Source organism: Rissa tridactyla, chromosome 1, assembly GCF_028500815.1.
Source record: "Rissa tridactyla isolate bRisTri1 chromosome 1, bRisTri1.patW.cur.20221130, whole genome shotgun sequence".
In the NCBI taxonomy this organism is placed as follows: Eukaryota; Metazoa; Chordata; class Aves; order Charadriiformes; family Laridae; genus Rissa; species Rissa tridactyla.
Genome location: NC_071466.1, coordinates 135,198,144 through 135,221,594, shown reverse-complemented (window position 1 = coordinate 135,221,594; position 23,451 = coordinate 135,198,144). Strand labels below are relative to the sequence as shown.

General features: G+C 41.5%; 1 protein-coding gene across 3 annotated transcripts in view; it reads right to left on the bottom strand.

Moving 5' to 3' along the window:
* The window catches only part of LOC128904139 (1-acylglycerol-3-phosphate O-acyltransferase Pnpla3-like), a 49,948-nt gene that overhangs the window by 19,192 nt on the left and 7,305 nt on the right, over positions 1-23,451 (bottom strand). Inside the window, exon 1 of one of the 3 annotated variants that reach the window (XM_054188058.1) lies at positions 26-308. The exons of the other annotated variants lie outside the window; for them this stretch is intronic. Coding sequence (XP_054044033.1) covers positions 26-212 — 187 coding nt within the window. The 5' untranslated portion in view covers positions 213-308. Of the gene's footprint in view, positions 1-25; positions 309-23,451 lie in introns of those variants that run through there. 3 annotated transcript variants of the gene reach the window in all.

The window sequence follows — 23,451 nt, the reverse complement described above, 5'->3', positions numbered from 1 at the left end:
GGTGGCGCAGAGCGGCGCCACTGACCCAGAGAGCCGCCTCCGACGAGGACGGCGCCAGCCAGCGCCCCGGCGGAGGCGCCGTAGATGTGCCGGGCGTCGCGGATGACGTGGGGGGCGCGCTCCTGCAGGCAGGTGGCGGCCCCGATGTGGTAGACGCCCAGGAAGCCGCAGCCGGCGAACGAGACGCTCCAGCCGCGCTCGCGGTCCAGCATCGTCGCGGGCGGGCGGACCGTTAAGCAGGCGCTAGCTACCGCCGCAGCAGCCGCTGTCCCGCGACTGAGGCGCCAGCGCCGGGGCCCTCCCGCGCCTTACATGGCGGCCGCGCCCCTGCCCCGCGCCCCAGCCAATCCCGCGCTGCCCCTCGCCCCGCCCCGGTGGCCCAAGGCGCCCCAGCCAACCCGGGGGCGGATGCAAATGAGGCCCCGCCCTGTCACAGGGAGGGCGCGCGCCAGGCGCTGCGTGACCCACGCCCCGCGTGTGCTCGTCGCAGCCCGGCGTCCCTCGGCCTCCTGAGGCCCGCCCCACCCCCCGTGAGTCGGTCCCGCACAGCCCACCCGCGGCCGTACGCCGCGCAATAGGGCCCAGGCTGGGATGGTGAGGGGCTCGGGCAGCCGGGCGGCGGTAACGCCGAAACGCGGCCTTGGGCGTTCGGGTGAGAGAGGAAGGCAGCGCTGGGAGATGCCGCGGCTCCCAGTCGCTGGCGGGGGGCGAGGGGGACACGGCAGGGCTCCTGCACGGGCCGCGCGTTTAGCAATCAGCCTGATTATCCAAGGCGCGAAGGAATTTATCATGCTAGCACATAACAGTCGTTTGTACTTCATGACCTGCTGTAAGAGCAAGCACTGTTTAATAATCCTGTAATAAACCTTAAGAGAATTCATTATGATAATACTAGGCTTATAAAGGGAAGATTATAGAATAATCTGCTTTCTTCCCCTGAGTACCTCAAAACCATCAATTTACACAATTCTGTGTTCACGTTCTACCAACATTTTACAGAGAGAAGTACAAGCAAAGCAGCTAAATGCCATTTGAAGTCTGGAACAGTGTTATCTACCTTGAGCTGCAACAGCAGCCAGCTGACCCATACATCAAAACCAGGCATCAGGATCTGATGGACTTTTGGAGGTCTCATCATGGCATCTTTGAGCACCTGAAGACCTCCAAAAAATCTGAAGGACACAGAGTGATTGGCACCAACTGATTAATATGATCACTTGTGATTGTCTTTATGTAGCTGCTTAATACAGTGCCGCATCACAATGCCCGACTTAGCTGCAAGCAGGCCCATAGGTTTGTTAGCACAGCACTGTGTGAGATCTATTTGCTACATAATACGTCTCTATGACGAAGGTGCTGTGTTGGTGTCAACCAGCCCTGACTCTTGTCTGCACCGGTGCAGCCATACCATCACTCTTTCAGCTCTGCAGACTTTTCCTCACCGCTAGCTCAGGTATTTCTGAGAAACACTGCACTGCAGGCCAGAGATGTGCCCTAAATATTTTTCTGCCCAAGTCCTCTGGAATACTTAAATGCATCTGAACACGTCCAGGCAGCGTGGGTTTTGCTCCCTGGAAAAGGTGCTGATTTCCTCTAAAAGTTGTAAGAGGAACTGGTGTTTGTATGGGACTCCTCTCCATCACCACAAATCCCAGAGTTTCCATTAGTCTCCCACTGTAATGCTGATGGAGATTGAGCGGCTCAGAAGGGGATTCACAACAATTAGCTTGCCCAGCAGGGAGTTTCCCAGAGCTGGACTATGGGAAAAAAAAAAAAAAAAACAAAAACAACAACAGAGAACAGCATGTCTGAAATCCTCTAGGATTTAATTGCCTCACTGTGCCAGGGCTGCAGAAAACCTTTTTAGCTGCTCACATGCACCATCATATATATCCTAACAATGGGATTTAAAAACATCTCAAAAGAGTCTGAGAGGAGCTCATATTTTCCTAGGAGAAACCTAGGAGAGGTTGTGTTGTGCAATTTTTTATTTATAGAAAGTGCACTGACAGGAAGAGAGCGGAGGATTCAAACTCTTTTTCAGTCTGAGTGGGTCTGAAGACATACTGAGCAATCAATAGATAGTTTTACCAGGGGGATTTTGAACAAGACTCAGACAAAATGCTGTGATGAGAAACTCAGGAATCTGCCTCCAAGTGAGCACCACAAGCACTGGGCCATACTAACTCAGCTCTCTAGCCACCTCTGTCTTGTCGGGCCATGCGTCTTCATCCGTTCATTGTTTTACTATTTCAGTGAGCAGAGAGTGTCCTAATCCCAATCCTGTCTGTCAGTCAGGCATTTCCCTTCATTTAGGGAAGAGGAAGGTGTGATACTAAACCCATTTCAGTTCACAGGGAAGGAAGGAGCTGATAAAAGGTAGATGAAACCACATCCCACCCTTCCTAGAAGAGTCCTATGTCATTGAAAAGGTGACTGACCACTATCTTTTTTTCTGCTCTCTTCTGAAGGGCCAGCTCTGCTATATTTTGTATTCTCTTGATGTGTGCTGTCATGCTATTTACTCAGAGTTTAAAAGTGCAGGAGAGTACCGTTTCTTAATCCATGCCTTTGGAAAAGAGACACGGAGGTGTTCAGAGCAGGACATTTCTGAACATCTGCAGAAATTTGACAGGGAGAGCCAGTTAAATGGCAGAGGAGCAGGGGATTTTTCAGAGCATTATCCCATCAATAGGCTTTTCAGAGCTAATCTCAATTTTACCGGTAGAGATCAGCTCCATTTAAAAACAATTTTTATCCCTAAACTGTCACTAGAAGGCTGTTCCAGAACCTCATTTCTTTAACAGTTAAAGAGTCTTATTTCTACCGTAAAATGATACATGGCTAGTTCATAATCATCTGCTCTTGTATTTTGTCCTTTTACATGAGTATCTCCTTTATGTCACTGACAGTGTTTGGAGTGATAAGCCTTATTCCCTGCCAGCCTGCATTTTGTGATACTTGGGAAGCTAAGCTCCTGTAGCTTCCTCTTCTGAGAAAGGTGCTACAAATGCTCCCCGACAGTCCCTGCAACCAGTCCTTCAGATGGGGTTTCACTACAGCCTTACACAGTCTTTGCTGAATCACTGATTCTGATTACTTATAACCATATTATGATCAGCTGATAAATCCAGGTCCTTCCCCATCTCAGCTTAGATAATTTTTTTTTTTTAAATATATTGCGATTCCCCAGTACACAAGACCAAGTTTGCTCATCAATACTGTACTCCTGTTCCTGGGTATGCCTACTCTTTTTCAGTACCTGTTTCTTATCTCCTTGGGCTGCTCCCTAACAGATCTTGCAATTTCTTCACTATATCATCTCCAGCTTGGCAAATAGCTTCTCATGCAAAAAAAAAAAAAAAAAAAAAAAAAAGGAAAAAAGAAAAAAAATCAGCTGAGATACATATATAGACAGGATGAATCCCATTTCCCTTCCCAGAAAAAGCAGCTGTCTCATCAAAAAGGTAGATTAGTTTGACACACTGAACCTTTGGCTAATCACTGGCTATCTCATCTCCTTTTTATCTCCAGGCCTATAAAGATAATAGTCTTTCCTCACAAAACCTGTTCTAATCCCTTCTTTTTATTTATTATTTTTCCTTTATTCACATGTTTCAGTTTATTCATTTACTTCCAATTACAGGTTTAGCTGCCCTGCACATAGCTGTTTAGGATAAAGATCCTGGAGCTAGTGCTAAAATGTGGGACATCAGAGAAAGCCAAAGCAACCTCGTCACAAGCACTACCAACTAACCCTACTGCAGTTGTACAATATGCAGTTTCAAGATTGTCACATTTATCTCAAGTATCACTATATTACTATGCTGCAATCTGTGTTGCAGACATATCCTAAATCCTTTACTGAATCCAGGAATCCAGTTCATAATCGTTTACCCATAACTCCAGGAATACGAAGGAAGGCCTGAAAGCCCATGTAGTGGAAATCAAATACAGTTTGATGGGGGTACAATCTACCAGGAAACCTGCATGCAGCTTACAAACTCCTGTAAACAGACATCAACCCAACTCAATATCTGGCACGTAAAGTCAACAGGCGTGCCATCTCTCCATTATTTAGCCACTGAAAGCTTCTCCCTTAATCCTTTGCATTTACCTACCATGTTGATTATGATATAGGCTCACCATTTTCCTAGATACAGATTAAATCAAATCTATCGTAAAAGAAGAGAGAAACTGACAGTCTATTTGTAAAGTGCTTTTAACTCCTTAGAAGAAACCAATTAAATACTAAGCTAGCTGATGGCATATAATTTATAGGAAAAGGAGCCACATAGGATAGAGCAGCAGCAGGAGGTAACAAGAGCACTATTGGACAGCTGGCAAGTCACCAGGCCTGAGATCTTGGCCAGCCTTGAAGATCTAATGAGAATTTCTGTCATCAGAGAGGGAGGGATATGAGTTCAAGGAGATGATGGCTAAGCCCTGCTTGGAAACAACAGTTTTCTATGATCTCCTTGACTTTCAGGGATTCGTTAGTAATCACTGATCTCTCAACATGGCACTTTTCATAAAGCGTTTTAGAAAAGATTGATGTATCATGATAGCCATTTTCGTGGGGGAGGTGGAAAGGGATACAATAGTGAAGTTGGCCCAATATCATTCAGCAAGGCCCGCTTCAAAGTTGGAGAAGCAGCCTGATTTACTGAGTGCTAAGCCAGATCAATAGCCTAGCACTTCCCCAGAAGGATGACAAAGTACCTACTAGAATTTTTGGAGCCCAGGGAAATTGCCTTAACTTGCTCATACAGTCTGCTGCGTGTGTGTGAGACATCATTCTGGCCTTATCAAGTCATAATCTACCTAATCTAAAAACATCAAGGCCTCATCTCTGCCTAACGCCTTTCTGGGAATGCTCTACTGTGAACATTTTCTGAAGAAACACAAAGCATTTTTTTGGCCCAGTTTACGTGCCTTTGGTGAACAATGCAACCTTGTCTCATGATAGAAAACCTTGTTCTCCTCTCCCTAGAAGGATCCAAAGAGCAAAACCACAGAATTGCTTACGCTCCCTTTGAGATCTCTTCTATGGGATGCTGCAAGTTTACCCCTCTTGTTTCAATGCATGCAGGGGAGAAAGAGAATGAGCTATGCTGTCTTTGTTATTCAGGTAACTCCTGTTTATGTTCCCAAGAAGATGCCAATTTGTCACAGAAATTATAATCAAGAACAGAGATTAATTTTACTCCTTTTGTATGATCATCCTGTATGATCAGCCTACTTGGGTAGACCATAAGGGAAATCCTATTGTTATCAGTGGTCAGAAGACTGTTAAACAGCCTTTACCTGTTTAAAATGCACAGGGAAGAACCACAGACAGGGACAGGGAAGTGCTGAGTTACAGAGGGAGGTAAGCTGAGGACAAATACTGATCATAACCTGGACAAGGAATCCCATTGCATTCTTTGTGCCAAAGCCCCACAGGCACACTGCCCCGCTTCTTCACACTTCACCAACTTCTGCCACAGGGCTGTACACTGGGGAGCAGGGATGGAGAAAAGATACTTAAATTTTCCTAGCCAAAATAAGTTTTCACAGTTTTTAATCTGTTTACATCACCAACTAACTGAAATACCCTCAGCACACTGTACTAACCTTCACAGAGAAACTACACTTGGCACAAGCATCATCCTTGTTCTACTATCGGCTTCCAGTTCTGTTTAAAATAGTGATATCAACCAGCAAAGACACAGGCACTTTGTGGGGATTTTTTTATTCTTTGTATGACATATCATTGCCCATTAAGCTTGCAAAGGTTTCACGTTAACTGCTCTCAGGTTTCTTTAGCAAGAGATGGAAAGTAGGACATTTTAGTGAAAGCTACTGACCTACTTTTCTCTTGGGCCTGATCTAGTGTTTGAGTAAGATTTTGGGGTTTGGGTTAATAGTCTGGTGATTATGTTCCTAAGTGATTATGGTAGCGCATAGTAAAGGTGTAGAAATTTAAGAGTATGATCTCAAAAGTTGGTTTGTACACATCTAATACAGTAGATGCTGACAGTTTGAGCAATTTTAGTGCATCTTCCAAGCTTCACAGCATAATCCTAACAATTGCTTTGAACTAAGCTAAGAGGTCTGTTCTTTGAGTTTTAGTTGCGACTGTGGACTAACAGGCTCCGGTTTGGGCAAAGGGAAATTAACTACGAAGATCAGTATGAAAGCAGCAACGCAAAATCTAAAGCCAGATGGATAAAGCAAGCTCTGGAATTTTCTGTAGGCTTCTGCCAAAATCTTTTTTAAAGAAAAAAAATATATAAATCAAGCATTCATTTCACATACCTTTTGGTAGGATCCAACACTAAGTGATTCTATAGAGGCAGATCCCTATTTTCTCTGTAATATGGCTGAAGCATGGGGGTAGCAGGGCTAGCTTTTGAAAAATCTCTTTACGGGCCTGTTTCAAGCTGTATGCTCCTAGAAAACTGGGAACTTCGTTTTGGAAGGTATATCAGAAGTACTTTCTCTGGTTTCTTTGGCTGGTATTGTCTAAACTCTTTTGTAACTATTGGTGAATGTCAAAATATACAGGAGGTCCTCAGGTCTAGGTGCATCCCACATCCTAACAGTTCTGTCTGTCGAAATGCTAATTCTGCTGACGATACTCTTACTCCAAGTGATGTGGGAGGGAGAAATGTGGTAAAGCAAATTTAGAAAAGATACTACAAAACACATGTTAACTAACAAAACATATTAAGTGCATTTGCCTTTGACCAACTTGTTTGTAAACAGGTCTCTCAAGAATATAACGCATTTTAAGACACAGCAAATAGAGAAGAGCGTGGTGCAAGGGGCACATGCTATCCAGCCTGCACTTGGCATCACTGTGCTGCCAGCAAAGGTCTAGTTAATCCACAGTGCATGTCATCTACTCATCCATAATCAAGAGCTATCCATCTCATGCTAAAGGAAAGAAAACAGTGACTGAGTTCTGTGACTAGAGTCTTGCTTTGTCAATTTATTTCTGAAAGCAGTATAAGTCCTCCAGCGCTTAGCATACTTTCATATTGGAGGGCAGCTAGAAACCAGTGTAACTGGTTCTGACAGGAGAAACAATGAATTTTCATATCTTGAATTCCTTGGTGTGATCTGTGTTTTTCATTCTCATAGTACAATAGATAAATCCTGAGAGTTACAATTTGTTTTTCAGGTCTGATATCATAACCATTGCCTTTACTCTTCATAATTTCAAAACTATTGCACAGAATAAATAGCCTAATACTATTTCACATTAACATCATCCTTTTTTTTTTTTTTAATATTTTCACAGTATTTTTGTTTCATAACTTTGTGGCATGATGTGTATGTGGCAACAGTTTATTGCAAAAGATCCCATGCAGCTTTATATATATCCTACAAATGAGATACAGCAATGACCATACTCATTGCTAACTCTCAACCTTAGTTTTTTTTTTATTAGCTACTTTTGAAGGATTTGTTATTCTTTAAGACGGAAAAGTAAGAAAAAAAAAGTATGGCTAACAAACTCAGGGAAATTCAGATAGTCACTGGAGTTAGATTTTTCAAATCTTGTCTTGCAGAACACAAGTTCCTTTTTCTGTTTGTAATGGAGCTATTAGAATGTACCTGTTTTCTCTCTTAAGCTGTGTCATTTCTACATTAACTATATTATTATTTTTAATTACAATTATGGATATTACTGTATCTGGTAACTGCTGGGTGGCAAATAATGTTGCATCTTAAAGACCTAATATCTTGTCATAGAAAGGCCTCATAATTAGCACCTTACAACAACTGCTGAGACAGATTCTCAGCAAAGCTTCCTCCCTTGTCTTGACCTAAGAAAAGACTTCAAACCTGCTATTGCTCTAAAGACTAGATATGTGTCTTCGCAAGTCTAAGACCAAAAATATTCACGGAAATATTCTAGAGATAGGTAAGTACATAAGGAACAATTTCTCTGCCAGAATATTTTCCAAGAGTTATGATGCACTTTTAATCTTGTCTTGCAGCACAATGATCCATCAGCCAAGAAATACACATGAAGATTATTTTATATTTACCTACTTACAGAGATTCCCATTCTGCAAAGAAAACGTGGACACAGAAACAGCTGGTCCTTCATTCAGCAACCCTCAGATGTGGAAACTGGGAGAACAGCATGGAAACAACATTTGTAATAAAAGGAAATTATTGCTTGTGTAAATAGTAACCAGTAAGATACTTAGCATGCATTAGCCCGTTCTTAACATTTGAAAATGTGGTAACAAATTCTGGAGAGGGGATTACAGAGCTACGTGTAGGTGAAGATGCTGTCAGCAAAGTGCGTGGGTGGGATATAAACGTATACACTGTGCATAGGTCTTTGTTACAGTAGTCCTAGATCCCTTGATTCTTTAAATACCAGAGATTTAATATTCTTGGATTTTTTCCTTTCAGTTGGAGAAGGGAAGAAAATTAGACCAAACAGTTGCACCTTGCAGATGGCTAAACTAAACCACAAGCTGGATGACAGAACCACGTAATGCCAGCACAACAGGAGCACGGACTTTACAAGTACCACAGAAGGTTGCCCAAAGAAGTCCATGCAGTTTGTCTTTTAAAGCAAAAAATTTCTAGTGAGCTTCTGGGCAACAATACCAACCTGAGCAGTCATGGCCTGTCCTCTGCCACTGTTTGCTGTGCTCATACAAGCATCAATGTACCTTGGACCAGCTGGAGGAACTACACTGCCATGAAATAACTTTATTTCTCCTCTGGTGTGTTCTCAACAATTCTGCTGCTGAACAGCTAACCACCCATGGCCTTACCATGAGCAAGCTTCCCTGCTCTTCATGTAAGCCAGGTGACCTGAGGAAAAGCATTGACTGGCACATAACAGAGGATGAGGGGAGTTGAGAGACCAGGGGTGGGAGGAGAGGCAGCCTAGATGATGGTGATGTACACTGCATCCTGCATGGTCTTTAGAGACCTTTCTGTTCCAGTGAGCTATATTGGAGATTTGAGGGCCTCAATAAAAGTTATCCCTGTGTTGTGAAGAAGTTGGAAAATCAGACAGTGCCCTTTGTGGTCAGTCACACTACATTAATTCTGTAGCCTCTAGGATTCCTAAAAATCCTAGGAATTGGATTCCTAGGAAGTGGAGGAAAGAAAGAAGAGAAAATTTAAGGAGTCTGCCTTTTCCCAAAAGGTCTCTGAGGACCATTCTTGCAGCTGGAAGTTTGGAGCAGCTATTTGAGAACACAGCTACAGAAGAGCGTGAAACTGGAGCTGGCTACAGCTTCAACTACAGGCCAACCATCTGTGTAACAGAAGTTGTCCTAAATGACCTTCCTCAGGCCAGACCTTTCTTTTAGTCATTAAATTATACTGCAAGGAGGAGGACTTGGGGAAGGCTCTTCATCCCATAGCTCTGCTTTAATAGGAATAGAGCATTGTTTCTTTTTGTTTATAGAGGAAGGATGTTATTTAAGGTCAGTGAGGAAGGCATCTAAGCTACGCATCTCTCATTGCCTTAAACATCTGTCCTCATCATCCTCCTGTCAGTTATTTTAGGCAACCAGCTGTGCAAGGTCCCGGCTGTTGTGAATCCCATTTCAAAGAATTCACCATTCTTCCCAAGTGTTGCATAGGAAATTTTGGCACAGCCTTAAATGCAGGCTGTAAATTTTATCCCAGGGGATCAAATGTTTCAAGGGAGCTATTGAAATGTAGAATATTACAATATCTAATTCCTTTTGTTGGTCTAATTACCATTTCATTTTCATCTAGATGGCACTAGATATGATTTAATTGTTTAGTAGACAAATGATCTATACAGCAGAAAACAAAAGCTGGTTAAGCTCCCAACTTAACCAGGAATCCTACAGACGTTCACAATCAGCAAGAAAATTACTGAAGACTTCCAGTGTCACCAGTTCCTTAAATGGCATTATAAATCGACAACTCCCTATCCATTGGTATTAGGATTTAAAAATAAATACCAGGTCCAGATCTTCAATTGCTGCAAATCATTGCATTCACATTTCAAACCTGCTGGTGAATTTGCGTTTAGTTTTAGACATCAGTAAACTGCTCTGCTGGAATAACACCTTTACTTTGAGTACCCCCCCTTTACTTCAGTGATGCTTTTCAGCGAGAAAAATAGTACAAAATTTGTACCAAAAAGACAGTGTTGTTCTATACCCATAAAATAGGACAGCAGTGATTAACTGAAAGGAGATATGTATGCCACCTATGTGGTATGGCTGCCTGAACTTCAGTTGAGGAACAGGGATAACTAGAAGATAGGCTGCAGGTAGCTGTGGTATGGTTTGAGGTGAGGGGGGAGCTGTGATCCTGAGCAAACATGCGTGGTGAACAACAGGATGGGGACTGCTGCCATTCTCCTCTCCCACTAAAACATGCCCAGAGAAGGGGGCTCTAGCTCCATCTTCCCTTGAAGCAAAGAGGAGGAACCAAGGGTGGGGGCAGACTGTGAGAGCAGAAATAAAGTACATAGGTGTAGTCACATTAGTTATCTTCTATGTGTACAACGCTGAGAAGTTGCCCAATGTCACCAGTCAATAATTAGCGTGCTCAGACCAATGCAACTTCTTATCAATTTTGAAACAGTTGTATGAGAAGGAATTTCTCATAGTACACTCAAACTCACACTCCAACCTTCCAGTGATAAATGAAAGTCTTGCCTTTGACTAGAGGCCTTGGAGTACAACCTTTAAGCATGGGCATAAGGCTTTGGAGAATTAAGGCCTTGGTTTCATACAACAAAAATGTAGGATATGATGAAGGAACTTAACTGAAGGAACAGTTAAACAACCATCTCTCTACAAAGTAAACATTTGTCAGGACTTGCCACTTCTCACTATTTTTTCTTAATAAGTGACTCAACAGAACAAATTAATGAGGGATTTGAGAGCACATAAGATGGGATTTGGGAGCACATAAGATGGCAACTGAAAGAATTTCGCACACCCCCTCCAGCCATTAATATTTATAATTAAACTGTAACTAAGGTTTACTTCTTCAGCTAGAGAAAATTTGCATGAGCAACAGTAGCATCATGGTTCACATAATTAGAGGAACTTCTATTGGCCTCCACAGGGAGAGACTGTAGCTTCATTTAAAACACTATGGTGACCTAAGTTGTCTAAACTGCAGCCCATCCCAAGATTTCCCTGTTACAACTTAATCATTCTGAAACTAAGTCTGGAGCTCATCCAGGAGTTTGACTATGTACGTAGAGTGAGATCATTTTAGAGTTATTTTTAAAGGTCAGTGGTGACTGCTACAGAGTTTTTTGTTGTTGTTTCTCAAGAAAAAATTGCATGCACATTCTCATTGTACATTCACTGTTTTTCTACTTCTGAGTCAATCATTTCAGTCAAATTCATACTGCAGGGCTCATTGTCTAGTGTTAAATGAAGAGCTCATAGCAATACACATTTTATAATACAGATTTTACTTTGATAAGCGTACACGTTCAGAATTTGTCACTAGAGAAATAGATTCATACAAAGAGTTTTGCCTAAATTCTTGAAGACTGATGCAGATTTCCCAAACAAGCACTGTCAGTTCATTCACTGTGCTGACGCTCTGCTAAATTTTTGTTTCACTGCAGCATCTGATCTTCCTTTTAATATATGCTAGTTTGATATGAACCTTTCCCTAGCATGTTTTTCCCCTTGACCTGATACTCATCTCTGACAAATCCTATTCTTTTATCACCAAAAGGGAAGCTGAAAAATGAGAACAGAATCAATACATACTCTTGTAGCTGTTTTGCTCCATTTTTTATTTTACAGCTTCCTTCCTCTGAGAAAATAGAGTATTTTCAGCTATGATTGCATTCTGATTTAGAATTTAAACCCAGATTACTTTTCTTTTGCTATGGAGATGAAAATAAATGGTTATTTGGAAATATTTCAGTGTGAAAATTTGAATGTTTTCTTTGAATAAGTGGTTTTGGTGATGTTAAAATATATGAATACAATTAATATTAGTATGAAGATATAACCAGATGAGTTTAAATGAAATATTTTACCTTACTGGAAATGAATTGGTTATTAAAGTTAAATATAATAGTTGAAGCAATTATTTTGTTCTTTTCTCATTGAAAATTGCTGAAACTGTCACATTCCTGTGACTTACTATTTCCATGAGGTTGAGTTTTGTGAGGGAAGAAACTTTTCTACGTTATTTGTCAGTTATTTAGTTGGAAGTAATATAAAAATTCATTTGTATTCATTCATCCTTTGGCCAAACTTTAAATCACAAAGGTTTGAATAATCCTCCTCTTTGATGTTCACTGGTGCTGACAGACAAGGCCAGTGACAAACTGAGAGCCACATATAACGAGTCACAGCCTTTATTCACCTTGAACAACTGTTCTTTCCTCACTCTAATAATAGCCATTGGCACCTATAGACCACCATTGCTTTCACAATAGAAATAGGTGAATGTATTCCTAGGGCACATGGGTGGTTGATTATCACTTCTTGGTCCCTTTTTCTAATAGTTACTTTGTCCATTTTCTCAGTCGGATTTGCACAAATCCCTCATGTAGGGGGCACCCTGTGCTCTGGGATCTTTCTCACCATTTTGTCCTTATGCATAAGATTTCTTACTCTGAAATTATAAAAGTATATAAAGTATATACTCCATAAAGTAATTATGCAGCTTATGGTAGATGATTCTTTGGACCAATAGTACTGACATCTTTCCTAGCTCTGTTCTACTGCAAGACCAAGGACGCTTCACTTCCTTGATACTTCTATATTTCATCCCTTTGCCCCTTGTCCCACTCCTGATTTCTCTGTTCCTTCCTCTGTTGCTTCCATGTTTGCATGTTCCCCCTCTTCCTTTCCTTCTCCTGCCACTTCTCTGATCCTATGCTTAGCCAATTCAATTAGCTAAATTCAGAAAGACAAAAGTGAATAGTTTGCTGGGTTAGGCTTAGCAAGGAGCAGCTAAACAAGTACCAGAGGTAGTCTTTCCCTTCTTGGCAGGGGCCAGCTGGTGGATTGGCTCTGTCTCTAGCATAGCTTCACCTTAAGATGGGGGTCAGTGCAGTGAGGCCGTGGGTGCTGAGGCATATTTATAATCATCTCATCTTGTGACTTGTGGGCAGCCCTTGCTTCCCTCCGTTGGGGTTGCGAGGGAGAGGGCACAGCAGAGTGCCAGCTAAAGCTGGTTAGTGGGTCAGTCAGCTGCCTCTGGCATGGGAAGAGTCTGACCTTCACCTCCTATGCAATTCCCCCAAAAAACATGCCACAGAAGCCAGACTGCTGCTGTATCTGCCTTCAGCTCTTTCAGAAGATTTTTGCAGTTTCTATCTCTACTGTGACAAAACTGTGTAGGTTTTTTGGTCTTTCCTCCCCGACCTTCCACCCCCAAATCTGCTCTCTATTTACCCCAGGCACACATAGATGCCCCTCCATGTACTTCTGGTGTCCGAATACCAGCATACCTTCTGAGAAATTCTGCAGCAGACCACGCCGTTTACATTTTTTACCATCTTAAGTTATGTACAAACCAGTAATCGTCACCTTCTCATGCCTTAAGTTCTTGTCCATGCACTGGGAAAGCACAAAATCCTTTTCTCCCCTTCCCTTCACTAATCCCTTGTAATTTACTAATCCAGCCCAGCATGTCACACCATCACCCCATACTCACCACTCCCCTCCTTCTTTCCCAGCTGCCAAATGTTGACTTGCTGTAGGGAATTTGGCTGTAGAGTGATATGTCCATTATGTTGTGAAACAACCAGACTCTGATCTTAATTCCCAGCTGGTACATTCAGAGAAACTCTAACTTCAACTTTAGCCACAGTGATAGATCTGTCCCTGACTTGTCATGTGGAATGAATTATATTACCCCAAAAATAGGAGTAAATAAAATGACTGTCCTTTCCCTAACTAAATATTGACGTTAGTGAACCCAAGAAACAAAGTTTGTTTGCTTCAGTCAATTTCAAAAGCAAAGAATAAAGTTTAATCTCACTGGAGTCAAGTTCTGAATACGAAGATTTCCTATTTCACCCCCTTACAGGGAGTGCTGTCGCTGTCTGCCAGCCTGCTTCCCACTGATTTCCCACTCAGCCCTCCTTGGTGTGCACCCACACCTAGGCAAAGCACAGTCCCACACCCATTACATCTAGCTGAACTGTGCTCCTCATTTCAGCAAAAGATGATGTTCAGAGTAAGATTGCAGTCCTGATAGCTAGCAGATTAACCCCTTCTTTGCCACCTCTAAAAGGGGATAATACGTATCTCACTGCACAAAAGATGAGGCTAATACTGATAATTCCCAGGAAATACAGCAAGGTCACAGGAAACTCATAAGTACTGCAACACGTGTCAGGCACAGGATTCACTCTCCTATAGCGACTGCTTACTTTTTTTCTTCCAACCACAACAACAATTTTTTCATACTGCAGCAAGTGTTCCATCACTTCTGGATGCTCCATGGAAGGGGGGAGATGATTCTAGACTAGCCCAGAAGAAACACCATTGCTTTTTTCCCCCACCAGGCACACAGCAGTACAAATGCAGATTAACAGGGAGACTAGGAGGAAGAAAGACTACAGGTAGTTGGGATTAGCAATCTTATCTTTAGATGACCTCTTTTAATCTCATTTGTTGCCAAGATCAACATAAGCACAAGTTCTGCACATTCAGAAAACAAAAAGACAATGCACTTGGTAGCTTTAATCTTTATCTTGCATTAAATTTGCCAAGTAGAACTAGAAGTTTAGTGTGATTTCACTGGGGCATTTCAAAGTTCAGCTAGATAATCATGCCTTATGCACAGGAATTTTCAGTGTATCATCAGGGTAAACTGTTTTTCTGGCATAATTTAAGGCATATACTTCAATACCTCTCTACTCAGAGAAGACTTCTATGTGGATTTGTCTGCTTCCATTGTACCATGAAAAATAATACATATACCTACAGAACAGCATAAACACCGAAATAAAATTTTAGGTCTTTCACTGCATCATAGGTTTATAAACTGAGGGGTTATTTGATCACAAACTATTAACATAAATGCTTTAACTACATAGACATATATATGCTTATAGACATACTTTCTAACCTTTATGTCTGCTCACATTTTTCAGTCTTTTTATGAGTACCAAGAGAATGCTGTTGGGGGGGGGGTGCGGTGCAGGGGAGGAAATGGAAATCCTGTCCCCAAAGAGCAGGGTGCAGTCTGTGGAAATACCAAGGTTCACTCATGATTAGCTGCCACGACGTGAATACGATTTGTCTCAGTCCATGCTTATTGGCTGTTACTGGGCTGTTCACTAAATTTTGGCAAATCTCTGATCACAACCTTTGCCATAGACAAGCATATAGGAGACCTTACTGCAGCCTACAGCAAGCATTTCCACATCCAAAGCTCTATAGGCACCCACGCAATGGTTGCATTTCACATCAAAGTTACTGAGGTTGAGGTATGTTTAGCAACATTACAATTAACATTATAAAAGGGAACAATGGAAGTCAAGGTTTCCCTTTCTAGGTGCTATCCTGACATGATGAGAGGTTATTTCTTAAAGAGGTACTTGAGAGCTGTGTACTCTGACCTCAGAGAGTGAGGGCATAGTGGTGCGTGCAGGGAGCAAGAAAGTTGGCCTAGGGGCGTGTCTAGCTAGACAAGGGACAGGGTGAAGGTCAGAGAGAAAGACAAAAAGAAGGGCAGACTGGAAACAAACACATTAGTCTTGGGAGCAATGTTTTGTAAATGCTTGGCTCTGCCCTCTAGGCTTAGGAAGCCTGTTACAACACAGCAGGGTGACTCCTCATGACCCCAGGTAGCTGTACAAGCTGCAGCACCAGCTCAGGAGTCATCAGCTGCTCTTTTCTATGACTCATTACAATAACTGCTAGAAGAGAAGGTGACACTAGCTGGGTTTACATTACCACGACTACCATCTCCCTGGCATTAGGACTGCTACCACTTGTGCTTCTGCCTGTCCTTGAATGCCCCTCTTTCTTGCCCTTTTCCTTTTCACCTTTGTAGGTAGCAGACTCCTTGCTGTTTTGCTGTAACACCAGGCAGCACTCCAGCCTTCCTCCATCATGTGCTGCAGCTGTCTCCATTAACTGGGCCAAAAGGCTTTTCAAAGTGGAAACATTGAAAAACATGGGACTTTCTCCTGTTGTCAGATGCAAGCAATCTATTCTCTTCATAGAAAATATCTATTAGCAATGGATAAGCTGTGAAAGCCTGACCTTAACATCAGTGCTCCAAGGGCAGTCTGCCCCACAGAAAATTAAAAATCCAGAAAAAAAAACTTTTCATGGATGCCTTCTTAAAGGGGGATTAAGAGGTCTGTTGAGTCTACAGCTAAAAATATTTTAATGTAGGTCACCACTGATGGGTCAACTGAGATTAGAATTATCAACTGATAATTCTATAATTCTTTCAAGGAGCACGTAGAGACAAACCACTCTTCCTAGATCAGTTTCTAAATTGGTGGGGTAGGGGTGTGGCTAGTTTGAGAGGGTCTTTAGACAAATCTAAAATTACCAGTCACTTTGTAAAACACAATTCCATATAGTCTACATTCAAATTCAATGTGCAACAGAGAGAGCATGTGGGAAATGTTTTTTTCTCATAGTTTGATGGGAAGGTCCAGCTAGAAGCTCTTGGCTGTCCAGCTGTTAATCACTCGTTGATGAATCCTAGAAGTACAAAAGGTCCAATGTCAGATGGAGGCCTATTGTACACAGCTTGCCCAGTACATATCCCAAACTGCTCACAAGAACTTTATTCATCCTGAGTTGTAGAGAACTCCGTCAGCTCTAAGCCCAAGATCTCAAAAAGTCTTTCAAAATGCAACCAATACTGATAAAAAAGCCCCACATTCCTACAGCTCCTAATCTTGTAAATTGGCTGTGATGTGTCCCCTACTGAGGGGATACATGCATTCCCTTCCTTGTTATCTGCTGCTAGCTTAAGTGAATCCAGAACTTCAGACACAGTCTTGAACCAACACCATTATTCCTTTTCCCTTCCTGAGAAATCAAACCAGGCCAAAGATGTCCTCAAAATTTACCAAGTCTCCTGACTGAAGCCATAACGTACTGCTTCCTAGGTCTGAAGAAAGTGGGCATACTTCCAATTTAGCTGCCTAAGAAACATCCACAGAAAACGTGGAAAAGAGAAAGTTGTCCCTAGATCTCATTGTGATCTTCCAGTTGCAGTTAAGTGACTAATTCCTCAGATGCCCATGTCACCTTTAAAAAGAGCAAAAGAACTGCATAAAGACTTACCTGTTTTCTAAATAAACCTAAGGAAATTTTTTCAGTATTGCCATCCTGGTCACCATGTACTACCAATAAAATAGACTATAAATCCTTTTCTTTTTCTAGAATGGAATGCACATGAGATTGTTTCCATTTCTGCCAAGATTATTCTGTTCGCTTTCATCTACTGTGGCCCATCAGTAGTGCACAGACTCTAGGTCAAAGAAAGAGTCCCCTGTAGTACCAATAGGGAATAGTTCTATGTTGTAATATTCCTATATATACACGCATATCTATATACAGACATACATATATATACACACATATACATATATATTTCTGGTTTTCTTGTAAAGAAAAATCTTTTTCTGTATAAATTCTGTATGCCATTCACTGATATTCTGCCAACAAGAAGCCTGACTCCCTAATAGAAAAAAGTCATTCTCAGTTAAGCACTTACTGTCAACATCCTCACACCTTTTATTTCCTCCGCCCAATAAAAACTCTGAACTTATAAAAGACTGCGGCTTATTGTCTCTCATCATGGTTTACTTTGCAACCTGAACGAGCAGCAACAAAAGCAGTCAAAACAACACAATTGAGAAGCTGGCGCATAAGCAAATAAGCAAGAATGAACAGCTGAGGATGGGGAAAAGGAGATGGGGAAGGAACTGATCAAGCGAAAGTACGTTGGAATGTCAGTCTGAAACTGTTCTTTAATATGCTAAGATTTTTGTGGGATCAGGGATATGTGCTGTCACTGCTTCACAACAAGAATGGTTAAGTTTAATGCACATAAAAAAGCTGGTTTAATTAAGAGACAGTCCTAATTCTATTTAAAGATTTTATCTTTTGCTTAAAAATATTGCTGATGTTAAGTAAGCTTGATTAATTTCCAGTTTCCTGGAATGACAAAAAAAGTTAGATCCTCAGAGCAATGCTGCAAGTATGACAATGCAACCAAGTTTGTCAAATGTTCATTTCACAATTAGAAAAGAGTACAATACAGAGAAAGACCATATAAAGTGACCTTTAGATCTTGAAACAATTCTTAAAACAAAAATATCAGAAAAGAGATTATGGAGCAGAGTAGAACATTGCATTGCAGTCATGTAATTTTCATAAGTCTGAGGCATACCTCTCAAGTATATATGAACCTGCAAGTACAATCTACATAGTAATAAAAAAGAATCATAGGGTTGGAAGGGACCTCTGGAGATCATCTAGTCCAACCCCCCTACCAGAGCAGGGTCACCTAGAGCAGGTTGCACAGGAACGCGTCCAGGCAGGTTTTGAATGTCTCCAGAGTTGGAGACTCCACCACCTCTCTGGGCAGCCTGTTCCAGTGCTCTGCCACCCTCAGAGTAAAGAAGTTCCTCCAAAAAAATCCTTGCTGCATCTCCTAAGATGCAGTTAAAATCTCTGAATGCTGTTTGACTTTCAGTCTGTTTTCTGTATTTCAGTAGTTTGACTTCTCTGGGTAACAGCAGGTTCAAAGGACCACAGAATGTTATCTCTGTATTCAATTATTAGTGCAATATCATGTGTAAAAAAATATAACTCCTGTTTTTCTCATTCTAAATCTTTTACTTTCCTTTACAGAGAAGGAACAAAAAGCAGATCTAAGACCTAACTGCTCACCCACCTCTCGCAAACCATCAGGAATCATATATACAGACAGACCTTTTTTTGGTTGAGCCGTTGCACTTAAAACTAATATTTGTTATGATCTAATGGTCAATGTATCCCTAGACATTTACAGGAGGAAAAACACAGTGCTCAAGTATTTAGCTGATATAAACTGTCATAGAGCAAAAAGTGAAAGGTGTTACAGTAGTTACAAGTAAATATGTGACAAGTAGTCCAGTATTGCTTTGCTTAATCCTACTGTTTTTCCTTTGTAATGCCAACAGCAGTAATCTAGAAAGCAAGTCTAGCACATATTAATGCAGCTCTATTACCAACAGAGAGTTTACAGTCTCAGTAGATGGAAGGTGCATACACAGGCAACAGGGGTTCTGGTTTCTCAATCCCAAACTCAGGCCTATTAAGCCAATTTTTTTTTTCTTATTTTTTCCAGTTTTATTTGCGTATAACAGCATGGAACGTAATGCTGATATAAATCAAGTGGGAGAAAAGCCAGGGGCAGGACAACTAGAAATGGATTTAGTTTGTTGTGCAAGAAGGAGCGCTCCCTTTCAGGTCAGATTTTCAAAATCTAGCAGCCTGAATTTCTTGGTAACTTCTGACAGCCCCCTTCGACATGTGCCAGGCTTTTGCAAATGCAACAGTATAATTAAAGGATAGTTTAAACAAGAGTTACAAAGGTTAGGTCATGTAGTGCCTAGAACTGGGCAGGAAAATAGAGTCTATTACAGCTAAAGTACCATTCTCTCTTCTGTTTATTTGCTTTCTCCTTTCATATATTATTTACTTAGGCTATGGGGTGCCCTTTTTTAACCAAAACCCATTTAAATCCATCTTTAAATCCAAGACTGCTTCATCCCTGTGACGGAGGAGAGATGAAAAGCAATGCAGTTTATGTTTATGCTCAATGCGTCTCTAGTATCGAGGGATGATATCTCATAGTTACAGCTGTAGCCCTCAATTGGAAACCACCCTCTTGAAAGAGAAAGAAGCATCTGAAGTTGCATCAGTCACTGCAGTTTCAGTCTGTGAATATAAATTTCATTGTTTGAAACTGCAGTGCAGGAAATTGTACACTTTTTTAAAAATTGCCTGGAGTTACACTGCTATTAAGTGTATTCTCTAGCACTGGAAATATTGCCACATGAAACATAAGTAGTGGATTCATTTTGAAACACAGCAATTCTGACTCTGGTAATGACTATTGCAGTGGAAAAGAAAAGCACGTGAAGCTTTCTCACAAAATTTTTTTTCATCTATGTTTGCTCAGGCCCTCATTCAGGGTCCTTCAGCGTAAACACAAGAAAGGCTCATCTGTGAGAAAATGAGACATTTCTGAGGCTTAATGTAGTTGGTTCAGATAGCGTCTGAACACAGGCAGACTCAGACACCTTGCCTTCTGCTCCTGGAGTGGATTCCTGCACAAGCCACACAAAGTACAAGACAACCAGAATAGCTTGCAGTACTAGGTCAGAAACTCCTAAGTCTGTCAATGCAGAACTTTTTGGGCAATAGCTTCTATCTAACAGCCGCTTTCGCTAGCAATTGTCCTCTCTGTGTGAGTGCCTGATCAAAATTTTATTTCCTCTATATCATTCCCACAGAAGATTTTAATTATGTGCTCATTGCAGCTGCCTCTCAACTAGGAGTGAGTCTTTGCTCAGTCATTTCCTAAGTCATAAAAGTAGCTCCCCTGTGCCTTAATTTCTCCTATTACTCTGATGGCCCCTTCCTGTCTTACACAAACTATACTAAATGTATGGGCATCAGCTATTTATTCCCCAGGTGGATTTGTACTGTTCATCTCACTAGGTGGTCACACATACATGTTCTAGTGGTGGAGTTACTAAGCTTACAGCAGAAGACAAATAAAAGGAATAAGTTTTACTAGTCTTGCAAAGTCATAGTTGCTCTGCTGTGTAGCAGAAGCTACAAGTATGAAGTATTGTGAGCTGGAGTTTGTGGTGGGAATAACACAGCACTGGGTACTTGGTAAACTCTCACATTTAGCTCAGAAGAGGCTGCTATAAAGGAGGAGGCTTTAGTAAATCCGTCATAAAGACTCTGAGACACTAAGATACATATTTGCGACATTTTATAAGTACAGAAAGGGGAGGTTTAAGAACTTGAGGGGGAACGTCAAGTAAGTCAGAGCAAAACTGGGGTTAGAAATTAAGACCTCTATTTCCCATCCACATGCTTACACTTCAGAACAATACTGTAGTAGAGAACAATACACTCCAGAACTCCTGGAGTACATCAGATTTGTATTGTTTCTCTTTTTTGAGACTAAGCCTACATCCCTAATTCATATGATCAGTCCCATAGAAACTAGTGAGATAAGAGTCATGATCGAGTATTTAAGTTGCAGTTTTATGGTTTTGCTGGCCTTTTTTTTTTTTTTTTTTTAAACCCAGCATCTATGCTTTCTTAGCACTCAGTACCTAAACTATGATAATAAAGGTAATTAGGTGTAATAGCAGGTCACTATATTCCAAAGGCTCCAAATTATATTTGGTAAACAGGTAGGCTTGCTACTGAAGGTATAACATACGGTGTAAGAAAAACATACAGAGCTATTTGCCAGCCTAATTAATGAGTCTAGTTAAGATAAGTCATGTTACACCTGAACATATGACATACTCTTGAAAGATTGTGACCTCTGTCCTCATTAGAGATCCACCCACAGGAGATGACTGCAGCCATTTGCAGAAGACACATTACATCTGAACTATTCAAAGGTGCTTTCATGATACTGCCACGTGCCAGCAGATACTGTACCATAGTCCTTGTGACTGTTTTTCTGAAGAACCATATTGCTAGCTATAAGTATTAGGATCAGGATGCAGCTGGAGGTGACCTGGAACCAAAAGTCTCTTAACTTTGCAATATGGATTTGGAAGCTGAAAGATTAACTACTTCATTTCCAAATACAGCAAGTGCCACTAAAAGAGCCTGCTCTTCCATTTGTATATCACTTCAGAACTTGCAGGGCAGAGTGGCCTTGAAGCCTGGCATATAATAATGCACAGTAGTAATGTGTTCTTTTTAAAATCTCCATTACAGACACTTAGGTACGATCAGGCCACTATGAATTAATACTGCTGTTCTCACAGAACCAGCCATGGTGTCTCATATACAAGGAAGGTTCAGTCAGTAGTGACCCTCAGGGAATTGAGGATTGTTCTGCCTGTGCCTTACTCAATCCATACAGGTGATGCTGTAGCCATTGCTCACATCTCTTCCTACTCTCTGCTGAACAGACTTTTTGTGTTAAGAATAGAGGAAGAGCCTGGCTTCTCCCTTCCTGTGCCACACAAGCCTTCAGGGAGTGCACAGGTAGGATCAGAAAGACGACATATCTTGAAGAATACTACAGTAGCTGCCACCACACACACAAGAAGCCTTAGCAAAACATGAGGAAAGTCTAGGCTGCAATTTCTCAAGTGCTTACAGCTATTCTGTCTGCACTCCATTTACATAACAAGAAATGTTACTCAAACACTTGTATGAAAAAATATCTCCCTCCCTTTCAGCAGAATATGCCTGCTACTGCACCACTGTCTGGAATAACTGTCACAGGGACTTACTTTGCTCCACGTTCAACCAAGCAGCAAGATCGTGGTCCACACCTGCAACTTGTACTCGCTACAGCATGAGCAGCAGGAATGACATTTTGATGCTTTGAGTAACTATCCTCCTCAAGGCAGGCGTCACCACACTTCCTTCTGCCTTTTCAAGTTCATTCCTATCGCTATGCTTTCCCACTGCTGAGTATTCTGCTAAAATCTAGCAGCCCCTTTTCCTCAGAGCAGCTGCAGCAGTAGCAGCAATTGGTAGGTGTACAGGATATTTACTCCGTAGAGGCTGTTATCCTGGACTGCCTACAATTACAGAAGAGGAAATAGTCCCTTAAAACTCCCCTTTCTCCACCACACACCTAGGAATCAAATAAGTGACTAGAAATCAGCTCAGGAGACAAATTTCAAACTCAGAAAAAAAATTCAAAGCTTCCTCTGAAGTTTGAGAAGAAGCACTCTAGCTGTATGATAAATCATGTATGGTACTGCCTACTTTGTCTTGAGAATTCATGAGACAGGTTCAGCTGAGGACAGAGTTGGATGACAGTACTGTTGTAGCTCAAGTTCACAGGTAACATATATCAGGCACCACCTGCTCCAAAGATGCTGACAAAAGAGAAGGAAGGAGGATTTTGCATTGATTCTAGTCTGTAAGAATTATGTTCTTAGGCCGTCTACACGATACGCACATTTTGTTGCTCTTTAGTGTCTCACCAAGAACAAAGGTAGTCCTTAACCTAGAACTCTTCCAGGAGTTAAAAATAAGAAGCAGGCACGTTTGTGAGAGCCACGTGAGCCAGTTGCTTAGTGTCCCTGATAAAGGTTTTCTCATCACACTTCCTGAGGTGTATGTTTTGAGGCTCAGGTGATATAACTCACAATACTGGATTCTCTGGGAGTGCCTTTGAGAATGAGTCTAACCTTGACAACTGTCATGAGTATGTGCTCACATGCAAACAGAAGAGACAGAACAACTTGACAGAGGAACT